General features: G+C 35.1%; 2 protein-coding genes across 4 annotated transcripts in view; one reads left to right on the top strand and one right to left on the bottom strand.

The window, feature by feature from the left end:
- Nucleotides 1-1,733: 1,733 nt before the first annotated feature.
- Nucleotides 1,734-8,103, bottom strand: LOC138703066 (transforming growth factor beta regulator 1). 2 transcript variants are annotated; one of them, XM_069830619.1, is made up of 8 exons: nucleotides 7,967-8,103; nucleotides 7,739-7,828; nucleotides 7,162-7,273; nucleotides 6,316-6,450; nucleotides 5,049-5,191; nucleotides 4,342-4,487; nucleotides 2,856-3,087; nucleotides 1,734-2,070 (listed from the first exon to the last, which is right to left on the bottom strand). In XM_069830619.1, the coding sequence occupies exons 2-8, from the start codon at nucleotides 7,799-7,801 to the stop codon at nucleotides 1,894-1,896; spliced, it is 1,008 nt and encodes a 335-aa protein (XP_069686720.1). In that variant the 5' UTR covers nucleotides 7,802-7,828; nucleotides 7,967-8,103; the 3' UTR covers nucleotides 1,734-1,893. The 2 variants fall into 2 exon arrangements, with proteins under 2 accessions (XP_069686720.1, XP_069686719.1); XM_069830618.1 differs by lacking the exon at nucleotides 7,967-8,103 and having other exon boundaries at nucleotides 7,739-7,965.
- Nucleotides 8,104-8,497: 394 nt separating this feature from the next.
- The window catches only part of Msp300 (Muscle-specific protein 300 kDa), a 1,097,375-nt gene continuing 1,088,498 nt past the window's right edge, over nucleotides 8,498-17,374 (top strand). For both annotated transcript variants that reach the window (XM_069830616.1, XM_069830615.1), the window contains exon 1: nucleotides 8,498-8,522. The gene's annotated coding sequence lies outside the window, so the exon portion shown is untranslated. The remainder of the gene's footprint in view (nucleotides 8,523-17,374) is intronic.

Here is a 17,374-nt window from a genome sequence, read left to right as displayed (position 1 = left end):
ACATCTTAACTCGCAAGTGAATTATGTCTGAAGTGTCTCATAATCATTGTTTTAAATTTTATTAATGGAATTACACTACATTTTAGAGAAACATGTTACTATTTATGCATTCCAACTAATTTATATGGTTGAAAAGCTGCCCTTCGTGATCGGGTTAAGCAAGTTACATGGTCTGCCTTATGGCCTGTATTAGATCACGATGGCTGTGGCACAGTCTATTGTTCCTAGTACTCACAGCGCTCCAAGCGGCTAGCAACTATCGCGACAAATGCAAAAAATCACCCCAAGCTTCGTGACTGTATATAGTAGACTGTGATATATCTCAAAAAAATTATTTTTGGCATTTTTTTTTTATCTCTTTGTACCAAGATTTGAAGCAAAAACCACTGGATAGATTTAATTCAAACATGATATTGGTAAGTACTTACAAACATTCTAAAACTAGTAATGCAGTCTGAGTACCAGTTCATTCCTTCATAGTCTTCTGCCCAAGGGAGTTCTTCCACTGCAAACTCAGCATTCTCCAATTTTCTCAATTTTTAGTCTTCCATATCATAATGTGTCCTAATACCCATAGTAGTTGGGCAGTAATTATTTCACTTTTTGTTAAACTGAAACATCAATCCCATGATTATAAAACTCTATTTGAACGTTATTCAAGGGAAAAACTCACTGGAATCAGGTTCAAACTCGTTTCCTTCTGCATGACAGACAGAGGAGAAAGACTCTCTTCTGAGCAGCATGTCAGTCTTCTTAAAAGTGTTATTGTATGAATCATGCTATGAAACGACCTCCAAGAGTTGGCCCGTTACTTTTTTTCTGGTACTGTACATTTTTAATCTTGTACAATACATGAAATTGAAGTAATTTCTGTATTAAATTATATCTTTGGGTCAAAATTAGAAATAATACAAGAATAAATATATTAAATTGTGTCTTTGGTGTGGAAAAAAAATAATAAAAGAATAATGATTGAGAGATTAGTAATGATTTATTTTCGTTCTGTAACTAATTTTTTCCACACATTACTTTTGAGGACTAATGGCATACTTAATTTGTATTTGGGGCTTAGTTTAGCCTGCACAACGTGCCTAGTTTTCCCATCCATTTTGACTGGAACAACTATCATGAGCGTGTTTTGCTCACCTTGAGCTCTCAATTTAGTGGTGAGTTACAAAGACTGGTACACTCACAGTATCTAGCTGTTTAATAGCCATCTACATGATGGCTTTCTCATGCTTGAGCGATACTAGTAAATGCAGGACCATAGTAGTAAAGCATTTAAACTCTGTGATTTTTCCAATAGCTGCACTAGTTTTGTATGTGAAGTAGCAATATCGACATCTTAAGGTTTGAATACAAGATGAGTGTGATGAATTTCCATAAATATATGCATTGTTGTAGACCTTACATTTGCAATTATTCTGTTCTAGGCTTTTCATTTGCAGTCATTATGTTCGTATTAACAAAACAAAACAAAAAATTATACATCCTGATTACACAACTTTTGACACTGTATCACTTCGAAAAATGTATTATTCGTCTTTCTTGTGTTAACAAGGTAATATAAAATTTAACACAAGAAAGACAAATAATAAATTTTCCGAAATAAAAATTTGGTATTTTGTAATTTTCGTTCTAATTTGACTTGGACCAGAGATTTTTTTTGTATTACGATCTCTGTGTAAGGAATATCACAAGGGAAATTATTTATGAAAATTAAAATCAGCATATTTATGCAAACAATTTCATGTATTTAAATTATAAATACTATAATACTATAATTTCGTGTAATTGGTTGACAAGAGTAACCAGACACATGTACCAAGAAGGCAGAAGGAAACCATAAATACTATTCTTAAAAATTCTGCTGACGTACAATACATTATTAAATTAAGACATAAGTAAATCTCTAAGAGTAGCACTTGAATTGCTCAAGAGCTGATCTGAAGGCTCTTCTTTTATCACAGCTACCATATGTGACTTGCTAAATGCAATGCTACGTTGTAAAGCATCAAAACTGAGGGAGGCATCATTCTCTTCCACTAAAGGTTCTCCTGTCCTATTAACCTGAAAAAAAAAACACATATAAAAGGAGAGGATATGTAAAACCGGGGGGGGGGGGGGGGGTGTGTGTGTGTGTGTGTGTGTGTGTGTGTGTGTGTGTGTGTGTGTGTGTGTGTGTGTGTGTGTGTGTGTGTGTGTGTGTGTGTGTGTGTGTGTGTGTGTGTGTGTGTGTGTGTGTGTGTGTGTGTGTGTGTGTGTGTGTGTGTGTGTGTGTGTGTGTGTGTGTGTGTGTGTGTGTGTGTGTGTGTGTGTGTGTGTGTGTGTGTGTGTGTGTGTGTGTGTGTGTGTGTGTGTGTGTGTGTGTGTGTGTGTGTGTGTGTGTGTGTGTGTGTGTGTGTGTGTGTGTGTGTGTGTGTGTGTGTGTGTGTGTGTGTGTGTGTGTGTGTGTGTGTGTGTGTGTGTGTGTGTGTGTGTGTGTGTGTGTGTGTGTGTGTGTGTGTGTGTGTGTGTGTGTGTGTGTGTGTGTGTGTGTGTGTGTGTGTGTGTGTGTGTGTGTGTGTGTGTGTGTGTGTGTGTGTGTGTGTGTGTGTGTGTGTGTGTGTGTGTGTGTGTGTGTGTGTGTGTGTGTGTGTGTGTGTGTGTGTGTGTGTGTGTGTGTGTGTGTGTGTGTGTGTGTGTGTGTGTGTGTGTGTGTGTGTGTGTGTGTGTGTGTGTGTGTGTGTGTGTGTGTGTGTGTGTGTGTGTGTGTGTGTGTGTGTGTGTGTGTGTGTGTGTGTGTGTGTGTTTTTTTTTTTTTTTTTTTTTTTTTTTTTTTTTTTTTTTTTTTTTTTTTTTTTCCATACCCTCACCTCAAATTTACTCCACTTATAGGAAGTACATTTCCTTGTTCCTGGCGAACTCTGGATTAGATTCTGAATGGTGGGATGTGAAAATCCAAAGAATTCTGGACCTCGTCCTTTTGTGTTGACAACATCTATGCCCACGGCACGATTGATGTGTCGCAGAAGCATGGCATGACAGTCATTGGCTGAATTACCCACAAGAGGTGCATCCAAGTCACTGTCTGCTACGATCTCAAAGCTAGAAATACCCACAAACGGATTTAACATTAAATTAAGAGAAGATTAATTTAATAATCCTGTAATATAGGAAACAAAACTATTATCTGTGCATTTGTGCATTTTGAAATGACATCCAGGTCACGTATAAACATACGAAAGTACAAACCCCACACAAGTCACTGAACTGAGAACTGTGAACTGAAGCACTGGTAATTCCAGCTGTCCTAGCTTGACTTAAGTTGAGGGGAATGGTCCAGGATTGGGTAAGAATACGTGGCAAATGCAGTCCCTTGCTTGACCTTGAGCCGCCATTTCGATATGGACAGATAATAGTAAGTTTGGAGGTATATATAGAATTATTAATAGATAACTGAAACTTAAGACTAGTAAAGACTCGAGACTAAAATTTTACTGAACTATGGCAGTTCCAATACTGTTGTATGGACGTAAAACGTCGGCAAACTATCTATCCACACAAAAATAAAATCCAGGCATCAGAACTGAGATTTGTGAAATAGGTTGTACAAAGGCAGACGAACTTAAGAATGTTGACATTTGACAGGAATTAAAATTTTTCAGCCTGGAACATAAAATAAGCGAATATCCACGGAAATAGAACATCTAGTGAGGTGAGCAACTATCATATAACAGTGAAAATAAAGACCTGTAAACCGAGGACAAGTTGGAAATTGTCGCAAACAAAGGTCCTGACAGGAGGTGAAGAATTTATTACGGTATTTTATTTATTACTGATAGGCTATATTTACAAATTTTGCAGGAATTTTGGGAAAACTCTGTATTCATTTGAAATAATGCTTTCAAACTGGTGGAGAGAGTGACAATACAAGTGTTGTAAGAAGGTTTCAATTGATATAATGCTATAATATTTACAACATTAGGAATGCCATCCTAAGTTTTGTGAAGGAAATTGTTTTCAAAACCTGAAGGGACATTCAGCTAATAACAACCAAGGCCATATTTCAATATAATATGATCACTCTACACGTCACATTAATTGAAGATCGTATAACATTAGAAAAAGAAAACGATTTACAAAAAATATACGTATAAACAAAAATTCGACTTCCGAATATTTTCCTAAAGACTGATTCAGGGAGAGCTTCAAAAATCCAAATGTTTTCTGACATTGATGGCAAAGGTAATTCATGTAATTCTACTCTGTCCATTTGCAACGCAATATATGGTAAATAAGACAAAACAGAAGTGACCAGTGTAATATGGATATATATGTAATATTTTTCTTCTTATGTACCTTGGTGCAGGTCCACCATCCATAATTTTGCAAGTGTATACACACTGTTTCTCGGGATCTTTCAGACTACCGTACACCCGAGTAGAGCAGAATCCCACAGGGAAAATGAGGTCTTCTGTGTGATAATCAGGCCTATCTGAAACTACCTGTACAGTATAAAAATACAATTAAATACTTAATATTATTAATCCTAATACTAAAACCAACATTTTATTGATTCCCATCCATAGACTTCTTTAAAATATATTCGATATTGTAAAACCTCCAGTGATTCTTCATAATAATAAATTGTAATTATTATATTATTTATGAAAGTAATTAAACTTAATTACTAAAACTATAACTTATAAAAATAAAGGAATGCATCTTACACAATTTTATATACAGTATTAAAATTATAAATTGTGGTGGCGTGAACAAAACCCTGTTCTTTGGATGAATATTTGTTTGTTTCACAAGCAATTTCTAAAATATTGTTTTATGTGTTGAATGTACTATCATTATTTTCGCAATAATATAATTACAGAAGTAGGTGTTCCATTGTTGGCCTGCGTGGCTTATAATAGTATTACTTTTTACTCTTTGTTCCATTTATTTGTATATACCGTACTATATATCAAATTCCATAACTCACACTTAGGTTCTTTTACTGTTAATATTCTATAATAATAATAATAATACAATAGAGGGAAATTATGTTTTCTTACTTCTCCCAGGCTGTGCACAGTTAAACCTCCTAGAACAATTGGGAAAACTGGCCGACCAGTCATATCCAGAGGAATTGGTTGTACTATTTTCTTTGTCTTCATTGTACTGCTTTTCTTCACCTTTGGATTCATTTTCAAACTATCTGAAAAAGAATATTCAAAATCAGAATTTTTAATCTTTCAAAGTGAATGTGCACTTTGTTTTAACTCCTGAAAAAGAGTTGTTTTTGTTGATGAAAATGTTGGATTTGTAAGCTCAAGTATAGAGACTTCTGCTGATATACATCACTTTGCTTGCTGTTTGTATTTTGATCTTTTTGGAAGTTGGATGAGGTGTATTTCCATTGCATGCTGGCACACTTGAATTCTGGTTGGAAATTGTGATACCATGTCTTATGATTCATCAAAATAATATGGAACTATTAACTCCATTCACCACTGGCTTACCCAGGTTTCAATCTCCATACACAGCAACCATTTACTGATGGATTTTTATCGGTATTGTCCTGTCCATGATAGAAAACAAACTACCATATTATATGTTTTTCCTTACATTCCGATAGTCATAAAAGTTCAGGATATGTCTTTGTTCCTAACTGACAACCAACTATATAAATTACTTGGTGTTTCCCACAATAACTTAGACGTACGAATATAGATCACAGTGACACTAAGATATGTGTGCCTGTCAGGTTTTAGTAATTTTCCCTCATATGTATTTCTTCTAGATATGAAATAAATAAATTTATGTTGCATTTTTTTAAGCAGTAGCTTTGAAACATGTTGATTACATGACTGGGGAATTCTGCGTCTGTGAACATGTAATGTTGGTTCAAGAACCTAATAATAAGAAGAGTGTTCCAATATTTGAAGCAAATGAAGATATCATTAGATCATATTATATTTGCCTCAAATGTAGAGTGTGGCTCATAGATGTTGCTAGTGCCAAGACACATAGACCAATATTAGTTTGCCTGAAAATATTCACCACATAGGCTACATTAGTAGAATATTATGTTAGTGTTGAAATTTCTCGTAAAAATGTCATTCAGCTTAGATATAATCATAATGACAAATGTATTAACATGCTAACATATTTTCTTCATATATTAACGAAATTTGTAATACTTACTGGTCCATATTATTTGAATGAACTCTACTGAAATACACGCATAAATTGTAAAGCAAGCAAATTGTCAATTCAAAATTTCTCTACGAATATTATGCCTGATGAGGCATTTAACTGAACACACTATTTTTAGTATACCTAAAATTTCAGAAGTAGATCTCTTTTTGGCAGACGTCTTCTTAGATGAAGAATTGATATCTGACGTTGCTGAAGGTGGGCTCAGTCCAGCTGTCTGCATTTTTGGAGTGTGGATTTGTAGTTGATTATCAGCTTCTGTAAATGTATTAAAACAACCTGTTTAAACTTCTGGCTCCTATGCTATCTCTTGGCTACACATTCTTTATCATTTTATTTGTGACCTTTTGCTAGTATTCTTTTACAAGGGGAGGGAAGTATGGATAACTTCACGTTTCAACTACTTTTGGCTCCAGGAGCAGAAATACAAATATTATCATAGGGAGTTGAGTGAACCTCAGTGTCATTGTGAAAGTTATAATCTCTCCAGAATCAAAAATCCCATCTGGCTTATGGAGATAAACATTATATATTCTTTATATTACATATTTTAAAGTCGGTAATCATATTGTACGCCTATAATAAATTTGTATTATCAGTGAATCAAAAAATTATTTCCTTTAGAGCTTTATAATACATTTCAATCACCAATTAAATGCCTCATCTTTTTCATTATTTAATTCCTACAAAAAATATGTCTGTCCTCTAAGTTGTAATTTTTTTTTGTCTCTCAACTATATTTCATGACATGTTCAGATTTTAGACAAGAGGACTACCAAAATTATTGGTGTCATCAGCCTAGTTAATTTTATACAGACACAAGACAACGCCTCAAAATATCGCAGTATGTTATAGGAAAGATCAATAGAACCGAACGAACATGAAAAATAGAAAAGTACATCCTATTGATAAAATTGCATATGCTTACAAGAGTTATTTCGAATTTGGCAGTTTTATGAGAATCTCTACCTGCTACAGCTTGAAGGTGATAAAGTTTCTTGAGTAAGAATCTTCTTTCTTCTTTCACGATGATAATCTTTTCTTGCATTTGGGATACTTGATCACAGAGGGCTGCATTTTCCTAAAATTAAAGTAGGAACACGTAAGCAGCATACTAGTTAAAATAATCAAAATGATACATAAAATATTACACCAGATTTCAAAGCCATGCTTACAATCTACACCTACGTATTTTGTCTATGTGGCAGGTATTGCTATCAACTGTATGAGATTGTCTATTACGAGTATATAATCTTTACCTATAATTTTTATTCTTACTTAACAAAGTCAAGTGGCGAATAGCATTTCGTCTGGTCAATTGAAATTCTGCAAACTGTGCAGCGTATGTTGTATGTACACGAGTTGAACATAATGTTGGGTTAGGGTTGACGGTTCAAAACGCCGGGTCTTTATGCACAGAAGTAAATCCAGCAGTATCTTCTCAGATAATATTTTGTCACAGAATAATTGCTCTTTATTTGGTAGGAATAAACATTTCAGTTTTATATATGAAACTGTACAAATAGACCTTAATTATAATACTTACGAAAACCAAGTCCTTAATAATTCTCTTGATTTTATTATATTTCTTTTTATATTTGATATTCATTGCTGATCCAGTGGTACTAGACGAATTCTGTAAATATCCATAACTGTCAGAAAATACGTAAGACATGTCGAGATGTAAATATGAAACTGTATCGTGAACGTCAATTAATAATTGTAACTTGTAAATCTTCTAGAGCGACATGTTTGTTGTTGTAAAACTACCAACCTACAAACAAAACCACTGAAATTCCTATTGGTAACACTGTTGCCTTCGCACTGTGCCGCGTAATTTTAATAGAGGATTAGAATATTCGACATTTTGCGTAGCGGGAATATGTTTTTTGACTGTTATTCGAATTAAAATAAAATGCGATGAAATGTGACATAACAGGGTGAAGTAATTTTGCTATATTAATATAAATGTGAGTTCAAATTGAACTTTTAAATCATTTATGGTGACAAAATTACAGTGAAAATTATGAGTGTTTTGCGCGTTTTTTTCGATACCCGGATAACACAGGAAAGTTTCTCTAGCTTCATTTTCTGCTTCCACACAATATTCTGCTTCATGTGAACGTATTATAGACTCGCTAGCAGAAGGGACGGAGTTAAAATCTGGAGATGAAGACAGTATGTGATGCCAATATCTAAATATAGAAGCTCCCAGTAGATGATGCTGTGCGTAGCCTGAACACCCGACCACCTCCCACCTTCTACTAGAGATTCACAGTTTTCTTTTAGCCTCTGTGGGATTCACATCACTTATCTATCGTCGGAACTAGGTAAGTACCAGCCGGTATTAACCAGCTATTCAATGCATAATATATTAGTTCCGTGCACTGCAAGCAAGGTCTCCACAGTCATGTTCTCAGCCATCAACCAAGGGAACCTAACGTCAGAATGCATTGTACGTGGATGTTCAGGCTAAATTTTATTAAACATTTTGTACATGAAACTCTATTCAATTAAATACATTTATAGCTTACTTTGTGTCCTGAAGTACGATCGAAATATCAACGATATAAACTAAACGTTTAAGACAGACATATGTTACCAAAATAACTACTTTATTATTGATATTTATGTTGTTTCTTGGCAAAATATAATTTTACGTAGCCAGCAACTTAGAAAGTAATGTATTTGGGAATTAGGAAGTTATATTTTGAAGTATTTTATAATGACACATCACTTTTGTGGAAGAAAATTCTCAGGAATGATTTGTTAGCAGTCATTACGTAAGCCGGTGGTTGCGTGCCATAATTGGCATCACGGCCTGTTCTCGCCTACGCTAAAGATTAAATACTGTTATACTATTACATGTTATTAACGGATTATAGAAATTACAAGAAAACTACGTGAACAAGTATGCAACGATAAATATTTGAGAACTGTACTTAACGTATTGATAATACATTATATATAATATTTCATATATGTATTTTTGACGTGAGTGGTATAACCGAATTATACGTACATACATTCACGTATAGAAATTGACAGCGTTAATATAGAAGGGGTGAGAATGATATAATCCTAAATCACACAGACAAAATTTTTACAGGAGTGCGTATTGAAGGTTTAGAGTTCAATACTATTAGGTGCGGTATCATAATTTCTTCAGCATATACTTACGTCATTTGTTGAGTAATTTTTATAATATTTTACTGGTAGCTTCTTTATAATATGTATAAGAAGTGAATGCGCATAAACAGTTTTTGTTAAAAGTGTGACTTTAGACTATCTCAGTCTCAACCCTTCATATATAAGTAGGCCTATAATTAATATGCTTTAATGACTATTTTTACAGTATATCAATGAAAAATATTCTGCATAGAAATTGGTCATACATTAACTAAAAAGCATTGAAATATCTGGAACAAAACCGGAATTATACCGCAACTTTTTTCATTACGAGTCCCAAACGTAAATACGTACATAATTAAAAAAAAGTTATACTTATATTAAAAGTATGAAAGTAAAAAGAGTATTAAATAAAAGTTTCTAGTAAACGGTTGCGCTGAAGGCTATTTAATTTAAATTGTATATATTATTATGTTCTAATATTTGCGACGTTTTATGTACTGTACGCAGAAAATAGGAAAACAAAAAAACATTTTTGTTACCGTATGTAAGTGATCTTTCAAATAGCAATTAATGAAGTAAAATCAGATACGACACGCTTAAATCTTTTCCATATGTGACAATGAAAGACGTTATCGGTAGGACTATAGTTTGTTAAGGGGTTGTATTTGGTTGGTTTGCTGTATTTTTTGTTATATACTTAAATAACCAGATAAGACACGGTCAAAATGTTGCCATATGTGACAAGGAGCGAGAGTGATAGACGTTATCGGTAGCACTGAAATTTATTAGAGCGATAGATTTAATTACATATTCGAAGTATGAAGTTGATTGATTCTCTGGATTATTAAATTGGCGGCTTATGACTATGAAAATGTGTTTCAAGTTAAGGGTTGATATTCATCTTAGCAGAATGCGCACTTGTACTCGAGTGCAGTCAATACTGATGTGTGAAGAAGATAGCCGCCAGGCTCGTCGATACTGACGCGAGGCTCAAAAGTTGTGACTTGTGATAAAGAGCACATTGTAGGGTGTATTATCTGAATCCTTAGGGATAACATAGCGATGTAGTTGACAACATTCTTGTTTTTCATTAGGCATTTACAAGGTTCAATTCCATAGACCAAAAATGAAGACTTTATTCTGGCTTTTCTCAGCTTAGTTTAGCTTAGTTATTATTTTCAGAGTAGTCATAACACAGGGGTGCGCGACAGCGTTGCGGTCAAGGCGTTGGACTGCAAGTTTTTTTGATTTCTAATGGGGTCATGGATTTTCTCCCTTGATCTAATCCATTCGGCCGCGTTATGGCCCTGAAAATCACACAGCTTCCAACTGATGAGTACCAGGAGCATTTCTCTGCATAGACAGAGCTAGACAATTCCATTAGGAGGTACCCCTCGTTCAACAACTTTTTTTGATGAACTGCAACAACTGGGCTACAATGGAAAATGTATTGTATCTAACATATTGCATAATTATTATATTTGTTAATTTGTATGTCCAACATACCGGTCGTAGGCTAAGAAAAAAGCATTAACAGCCTCTACACTCAAAGAAAATGTAGCCTACTTAAACATTTGTTGCCAGCATTTAGTTAATTTATTATTGTCTGAATTATTTTGAACATGGCATTACTAGTGATTTTGTTGTTTTGAAAACTGTATTGATTACTGTATAAAATATAATATTTTTATAAACAATTTAACTAGTTCATGCTTAATGCATTTTTCTAGAATTTTAGCGAAGTTTGATATCAGTGAACTGGGTGTATAATTATTCATGTTATTTTTATCTCCAGATTTGTAAATTGGAATGACTATTGTATTGTTTCAATTATTTTGATAAATACCTTGGGATAAACATAAATTAACAAATTAAGATTAAGAGAAATCAAGTAGGCTATATAAAACAATAACACCAGATTTTTTTTTACAATAATTTGGTTAGATTATGAGGAGTCATTATAATAAAAGACGCCTCTGGTAAGGAACCATGTTCTTAAATTCATCAAAAGAGGGGGGGGGGAAACCGTGTTTGTCGGAAAACACACGAGCTATACCAATCCGGTCCGGAGATAGACTTCGTGCATGACCAAATGTTGATTAAGAAGAAACAAGGTTATTTACGGAATATTTTGTTTGAGGTTGGTACATTTTCGATACGTTTCTTACAAGCCACGCATTTTGAGGGGTCCGTATGTTTATTAGGCTTAGGACTCGGCAATCTCCGTAGCTCTGCATACAGTATATGTTTCCTGGGATAAGATGGAAAGCAAATAGTACTGCTACTCAGTGCCTATTGCCTCGTAAGGTAGGAGCTTTAACATCCCGCTGCCCTAAGTACCTTTCAGGGTTTCTAATGGGAGAGTTTCGCTTTGGTTATACAAAGTTCGACAGAGAAATGGACGATTACTTATAAATAGTTGGTTATTGACTCAAGAATTTATTTTTTCAAAATGAGATACATGATATCATAAAGTACATAGTTTGGCATTTATTTTTTGAAAAGGACGTCCTTTAAGTAACTACCACTAAGATAGAAATGTGCTTCGTCAGACATCCACAAAGTGTCAATAAAGTCTTCATCTTAACCCATGCGATTTAAAATCTCCTCACAAAATGCACTTCGGTTAAGAATATTGCGTTGTTTTAATTGCTGTACCACATGAATTTTGTATGGATGCGGGTGTAAGCCACATGAGCAGATGGGACGGAATCATGATGCCATACATTAAACTGACAAAATTCACGCCTAGTACTCAAAACTGTCGCTATTCTTGTAAAATCTTTTAATTGCAAAAGTACGTTGTGCATCTCTCTACCTTTCCATGATGACTAAATGACGTTGTAGGCTATTGGCAACAGAATGTGCGTGCAATTAATCGCCCCTCAACTATGCTGTGAGAGATATACGCTCCTTAAAACCGCCCGTTTCTCTGCAGGACCTGTACTATGCTTTTCACTTTCTTCGGATTCGTAGTCAACTATAATATAATTGGATCTCAAATTCCGATATAACTGAGAATATACGTTATCGTCGCTATCACATCATCATCATCATCATCATTATCATCATCGTCATCATCATCATCATCATGAGCAGCAACATGGTCGTCATCACAAAGTTGTTCGTTATTATTCTCATTTCAGTTTCATCCATAACGTTTTTTTGGCACTTCCAATATTTTTTATTTGTCCTTTTAGAGATTGTTACAGTTAACACGCGTTCAATCCACACCTGTGGAGTAACGGCTAGCGCATCTGGCCGCGAAACCAGGTGGCTCGGGTTCGATTCCTGGTCGGGGAAGTTACCTGGTTGAGGTTTTTTTCTGGGGTTTTCCCTCAACTCAATATGAGCAAATGCTGGGTAACTTTCGGTGCTGGACCCCGGACTCATTTCACCGGCATTATCACCTTCATCTCATTCAGACGCTAAATAACCTAAGATGTTGATAAAGCGTCGTAAAATAACCTACTCAAAACACGCGTTCATCATGATCTTTCCAATTTATGCTTTATATTTCTATAATTTGTCTGATGTCATCTTACTCATACGTGTCAAATCCCATTGAATCTTAAAATTAGTAGTCCTGTCTTTCATAGCGTTCAATTTACTAATTCCATTTTTTTTGTTTCACACAATTCCAAATCTAGGATTCTGATTTTTCCCGATTGATCGCGGATTTTCTTATGCATATAGTTTTTACATTGCCACTGATCATTTCCATCACTATTCTCAGGATCTACATCTACACACTACCAATTAAAAGAGAAATTACAATTCTGTTATTACAAACTAACGTCTGTTCTATACCTTACTCAGTGGCCGTCAGCACTCGCTGAAATGTGCAATGGGTACGCGGTGCCGTCCCTTGTGCACTGTCGTGTAGCAGAAAGAGGTAAAGAGCATACCCTTAGCAGCTACCAGTGCACTATGGTGCACTGTGTTCTCTACGGGTCGTCAGCGCAGAGCACCCTGAGGCTAACGTCTCTTACCCGCCGAAAACGCAGTGCACTATAGTGCTCTCGTAGCTGCTAGCGGGTATGCTCTCTTAGCTCTCCCTCTTGCACGACAGTGCATACGGGACGGCACCGCGTACCCATTGCACATTTCAGCGAGTACTGACGATCACTGCCTTACTGTAAGAATCCTACAAGCATCACATATTAAAGCATTCAAAGAATACATTGTATATCTTGTTTACAGTCTCAAATTAAATTTCGCGTAGTTTAGGCTATTTATACTCTGCAGCTCCACAATATTATACTACTTTATTACATTATACTTTATTACTTCGCTACACAACATTATCGACGTTAAATTACACTTCACTTCACTTACATTTTAATCTTGGTGCAACTTCTCTATTGGATTTATGAAATTAATTATTTAACACAAACAATTTATTAACTAAGAACCATATTTATAATGGAATATGCTATTGGTACTTACAATTTAGGCCTAAGCTTTGACTATGAAAATGAACAAACTGAATCATTCAAATTTGCAAATAACACGTAACACTTAAAATTACAAATTAAAGAAAATATAAGTTAAGAACAATTAAAATACAGAGTAAAAAGGATCGTGACTAGTGACGAAAGTGTTCATTGCTTTGTTTATCACGGACTAGGGACTGCCCTCGCACGTAGGCCGCTTGGGTGGGCTCAAGAAATGGAATGGTGTTTATATTCTAAGGCCTCTCGCGATATAGGTTCTCCTGCGGGCCGCCTCCAAACTCCCCTACAGTATATATAATTCCTTTAAGTGTCACCGCGTCACTTCAATCCCCATCCCACGGTAAATAGCATTACCACCAGCAAATTAATGACCACATACCATGGGGTCCAAGTTCGGTGGCGGTCCGCAGCCGACTTTACATCTGAGCAAGCCTGAAATATAGAAAAGAATCGGAGATGATGATTGCGAAATAATTCCAAGGTCCAACGCTGAAAGTTACCCAGGAATTCTGCTTCAATTGGTTGAGGAAAAACCTCGGAAAAACAACTCCTACCATGTGACTTGTCCCTAGTAGCATCTGAACACGGGCCCGCTTGCTTCAGACAAACGCAAGCTTACTATAACCTAACCATTAATTTAATTATATTGCCCTTAGAGTACTGAATTAGTTGAAATGGTATTTATCCCGTCGTAAGAAGACTGCATTTCGACCTTTAGTTTCGTTATTAATGCCTTCCTCTCTTCGCCGATAATATGAACGTGTGTGTCAGAATGTTTAACTTAAAGTGACGCTTAATGTTGTACGTTTTTGTCCGTACATTGATATGGCATATTAAACATTGTTAGGTTAGACAAGATACAAGCCCTCCCAAAGGGGTTAAATCCTGAACCGACTGTCGACGCACTTCTGTTCATTCTTATTCGCACAAACGATAGTACACCATATGGATGAATGAATGAATGACTGACTGACTGATGGAATGCATAATCCAGCAATGCCTGCAGAATATCAGACGAGAAGAGTTGATGATTGCATGCATTCGTACACCACCACAACCTCAGCAATAGAGAGGAGTGGGGGTCCGTCCTGGGCAGACACAGTGCAGCGTCAGGACGCCCTAGCCCTTAAACGCTGTGTTGGAATGGTCTGTAGTAACTATAGCATGTACGGTAGCAATAGTCCTCTTCTTGTCTCTCTCCCTCCTGCTCGGATTCATTCCCCTTCCACACGAACCTTGCTCCCCATGATTGTGGTAACTGCCATGTGTCCAGTAACGAGAGTGACCGAATGGGGTTAAGCAGAGGAACTTTCCAGACAAAAAACTCCCAGGCTTTACCGTATTCACTTGACACAAGTCTGTTGGGATTTCTACCATGGTCGTTGATTTAGAAACTGTAATGAGAAGAAGTGTCTAACTCGGCCTTCTAGTTATCGAGAAAGTAATGGTGAGCTGATTTGTGTATATTAACTTATGCAATAATAATAGTAATAATAATAATAACAATAATAACAGTTTTGGTTCTCATTAATACATTGAGACGTTTCATATTTCAGTCTAACGATAGGTATTATCATTGGAAATACGACTCATTAAAGTGCATTATTTTTACATTCTAGTTTTAAGAAATACAAAGAATATCAGACGAGAAGTGACGCAATCGATTTCGATTTTTCACGAATGTGTGTGTGTGTGTGTGATGGTGAATTGGAACACGCATCATAGGGATTTCAATGCTAAATTTTTATACAACGAAATATCTGCTACCATAATTATTATACAAAAGTTGTTACAGTTTATTTCTAGATAAATAGTCTACATATTATATTCTACGTCCATTTGTGTACTTTAATTGTTATTTTTATTTCGAGTGTGTTGGAATTCATAAAATATTAACAAGTAGGCCTAATTATAATGAAAAAATAGCGGCTCCGGGGATCGAATTTTTCTCCTCTAATAACCATTGCTACCATAACAGATATATTCTGTAGAACCAAAAATTAATCTTTACGTAATTATGATGTGTTTGAAACTGTCGGTTTATAAGCAAAACACATCAAATCAAAAATATTACTTCTGAGGAAAAAGTGTTTGAAAGTTCTTGACAGAACTGAACCCTCAAAATATAATCTTTAGTAAGTAGTTTCTCTTTATGTGTATTTCATTTTCCAATTTCTAAGTTCATACACATACATTTTGTACACTATATAGCCTACGCCTTTTTCTCAGAAATCATATTTTTTACTTAATATGTTTTGCTTGTAAACCAGTGGAACAAAGTAGTATCCGGTCCAGGAAGGCGGAATACCTATCATAAAGGAGATTGAATTTAACATCTTAATGAATTCATTTTAGTGAATCTTCGGTGTCTGTTACACTCGTTGCTTACGGGATTACACGAGCTGGCGCATAGCATGATCGAGAGTAGGTCTCTGTGAGTCATGACAATTTCTGCCGCTAGGTTCGCCTCTCTGCCCTATGAAATGATGAATAGTACCATTACAAAGCATTGTGCATCGTGAAAATAGTTCGATTAATTGTGCATTACTGATTGAGTACGAATATTATAAATATGCCAAGCATATTACAGTGTTATTTGAAGTTTGTTCAGCTAAGTTATATTCGAAAATTGTCTGTGTTTTGCTATGTGAAGAACTCGGTACCAACAGGTCGTATCTTTATAGGTTAAGGTAAATGTCAATGTTCTCTCATATAACAAGCAATGCTATGTTAAAAGTGGCGAATTGCATTTTCCGACTCTCGAATGATGTGACCCGAAATGTAAAATAATTTCATGCATTGTGTCACTTACCAAGCATTACTGATATAGGCCTAATGAAAATGTGAACGACGTGATGTAAACATTGAAGATAATGTTGTTACTGTTTTCCCTTTCTCTTTTAGAAAATACCGACAAAAGTAATGAATTATCTTCATACTGTACTTATTAGGTAATTAATGTGTATTTGTCTGTATTTTAGACCTGTGTATTGTTACGTAATTATCAGTGAATTAGGTTAGAGAACTTAACAAGGTTAGTATGAGATTAGGTAATGCACCTCAAACTGTAACTAATAATGGCTGCTGCCGAAATAGGCTGAGGTGGTTATCGTGTGAAACAAATTATATCTGGAATATCTAGTTTTATTATATACGGATACGTAAAGTTTTTTTTTTTTTGTTTTAGCATGTGTTTGTAATTTTGTGTGGTTATGTCTAGCCTAATTTCTTTTTATTCTTGTATCATTACCAATACATTAATTTATTTTATATTAATTTCAGGTGTTACATCTATGGTAGCAACTCTACTTATGTTAGGATATGAAGTAACAGTATATATTCAACTTCATGATTTGCTAAAAATTAAAGAAAACTGTATGTGTTCGACTCATTCCATTGTCATTTCTTCTTATGTATTCATTCATTCATTCATTCATTCATTCATTCATTCATTTTATGTGAACCACGTTCGTTCTAAAAGTGCTACAATAAATGAACACTATAGACAACGTGATGGAACAATTTACAAGTTACTGTTAAAATGCTCAACATTTTCAAGTGGTGCTATACCCATTGTTTCAAAATGTACATAC

This window comes from Periplaneta americana, chromosome 7 (assembly GCF_040183065.1).
Source record: "Periplaneta americana isolate PAMFEO1 chromosome 7, P.americana_PAMFEO1_priV1, whole genome shotgun sequence".
NCBI lineage: Eukaryota > Metazoa > Arthropoda > Insecta > Blattodea > Blattidae > Periplaneta > Periplaneta americana.
The sequence above is the reverse complement of the archived record's forward strand: the minus strand, read 5'-3'. Positions and strand labels throughout refer to the sequence as shown.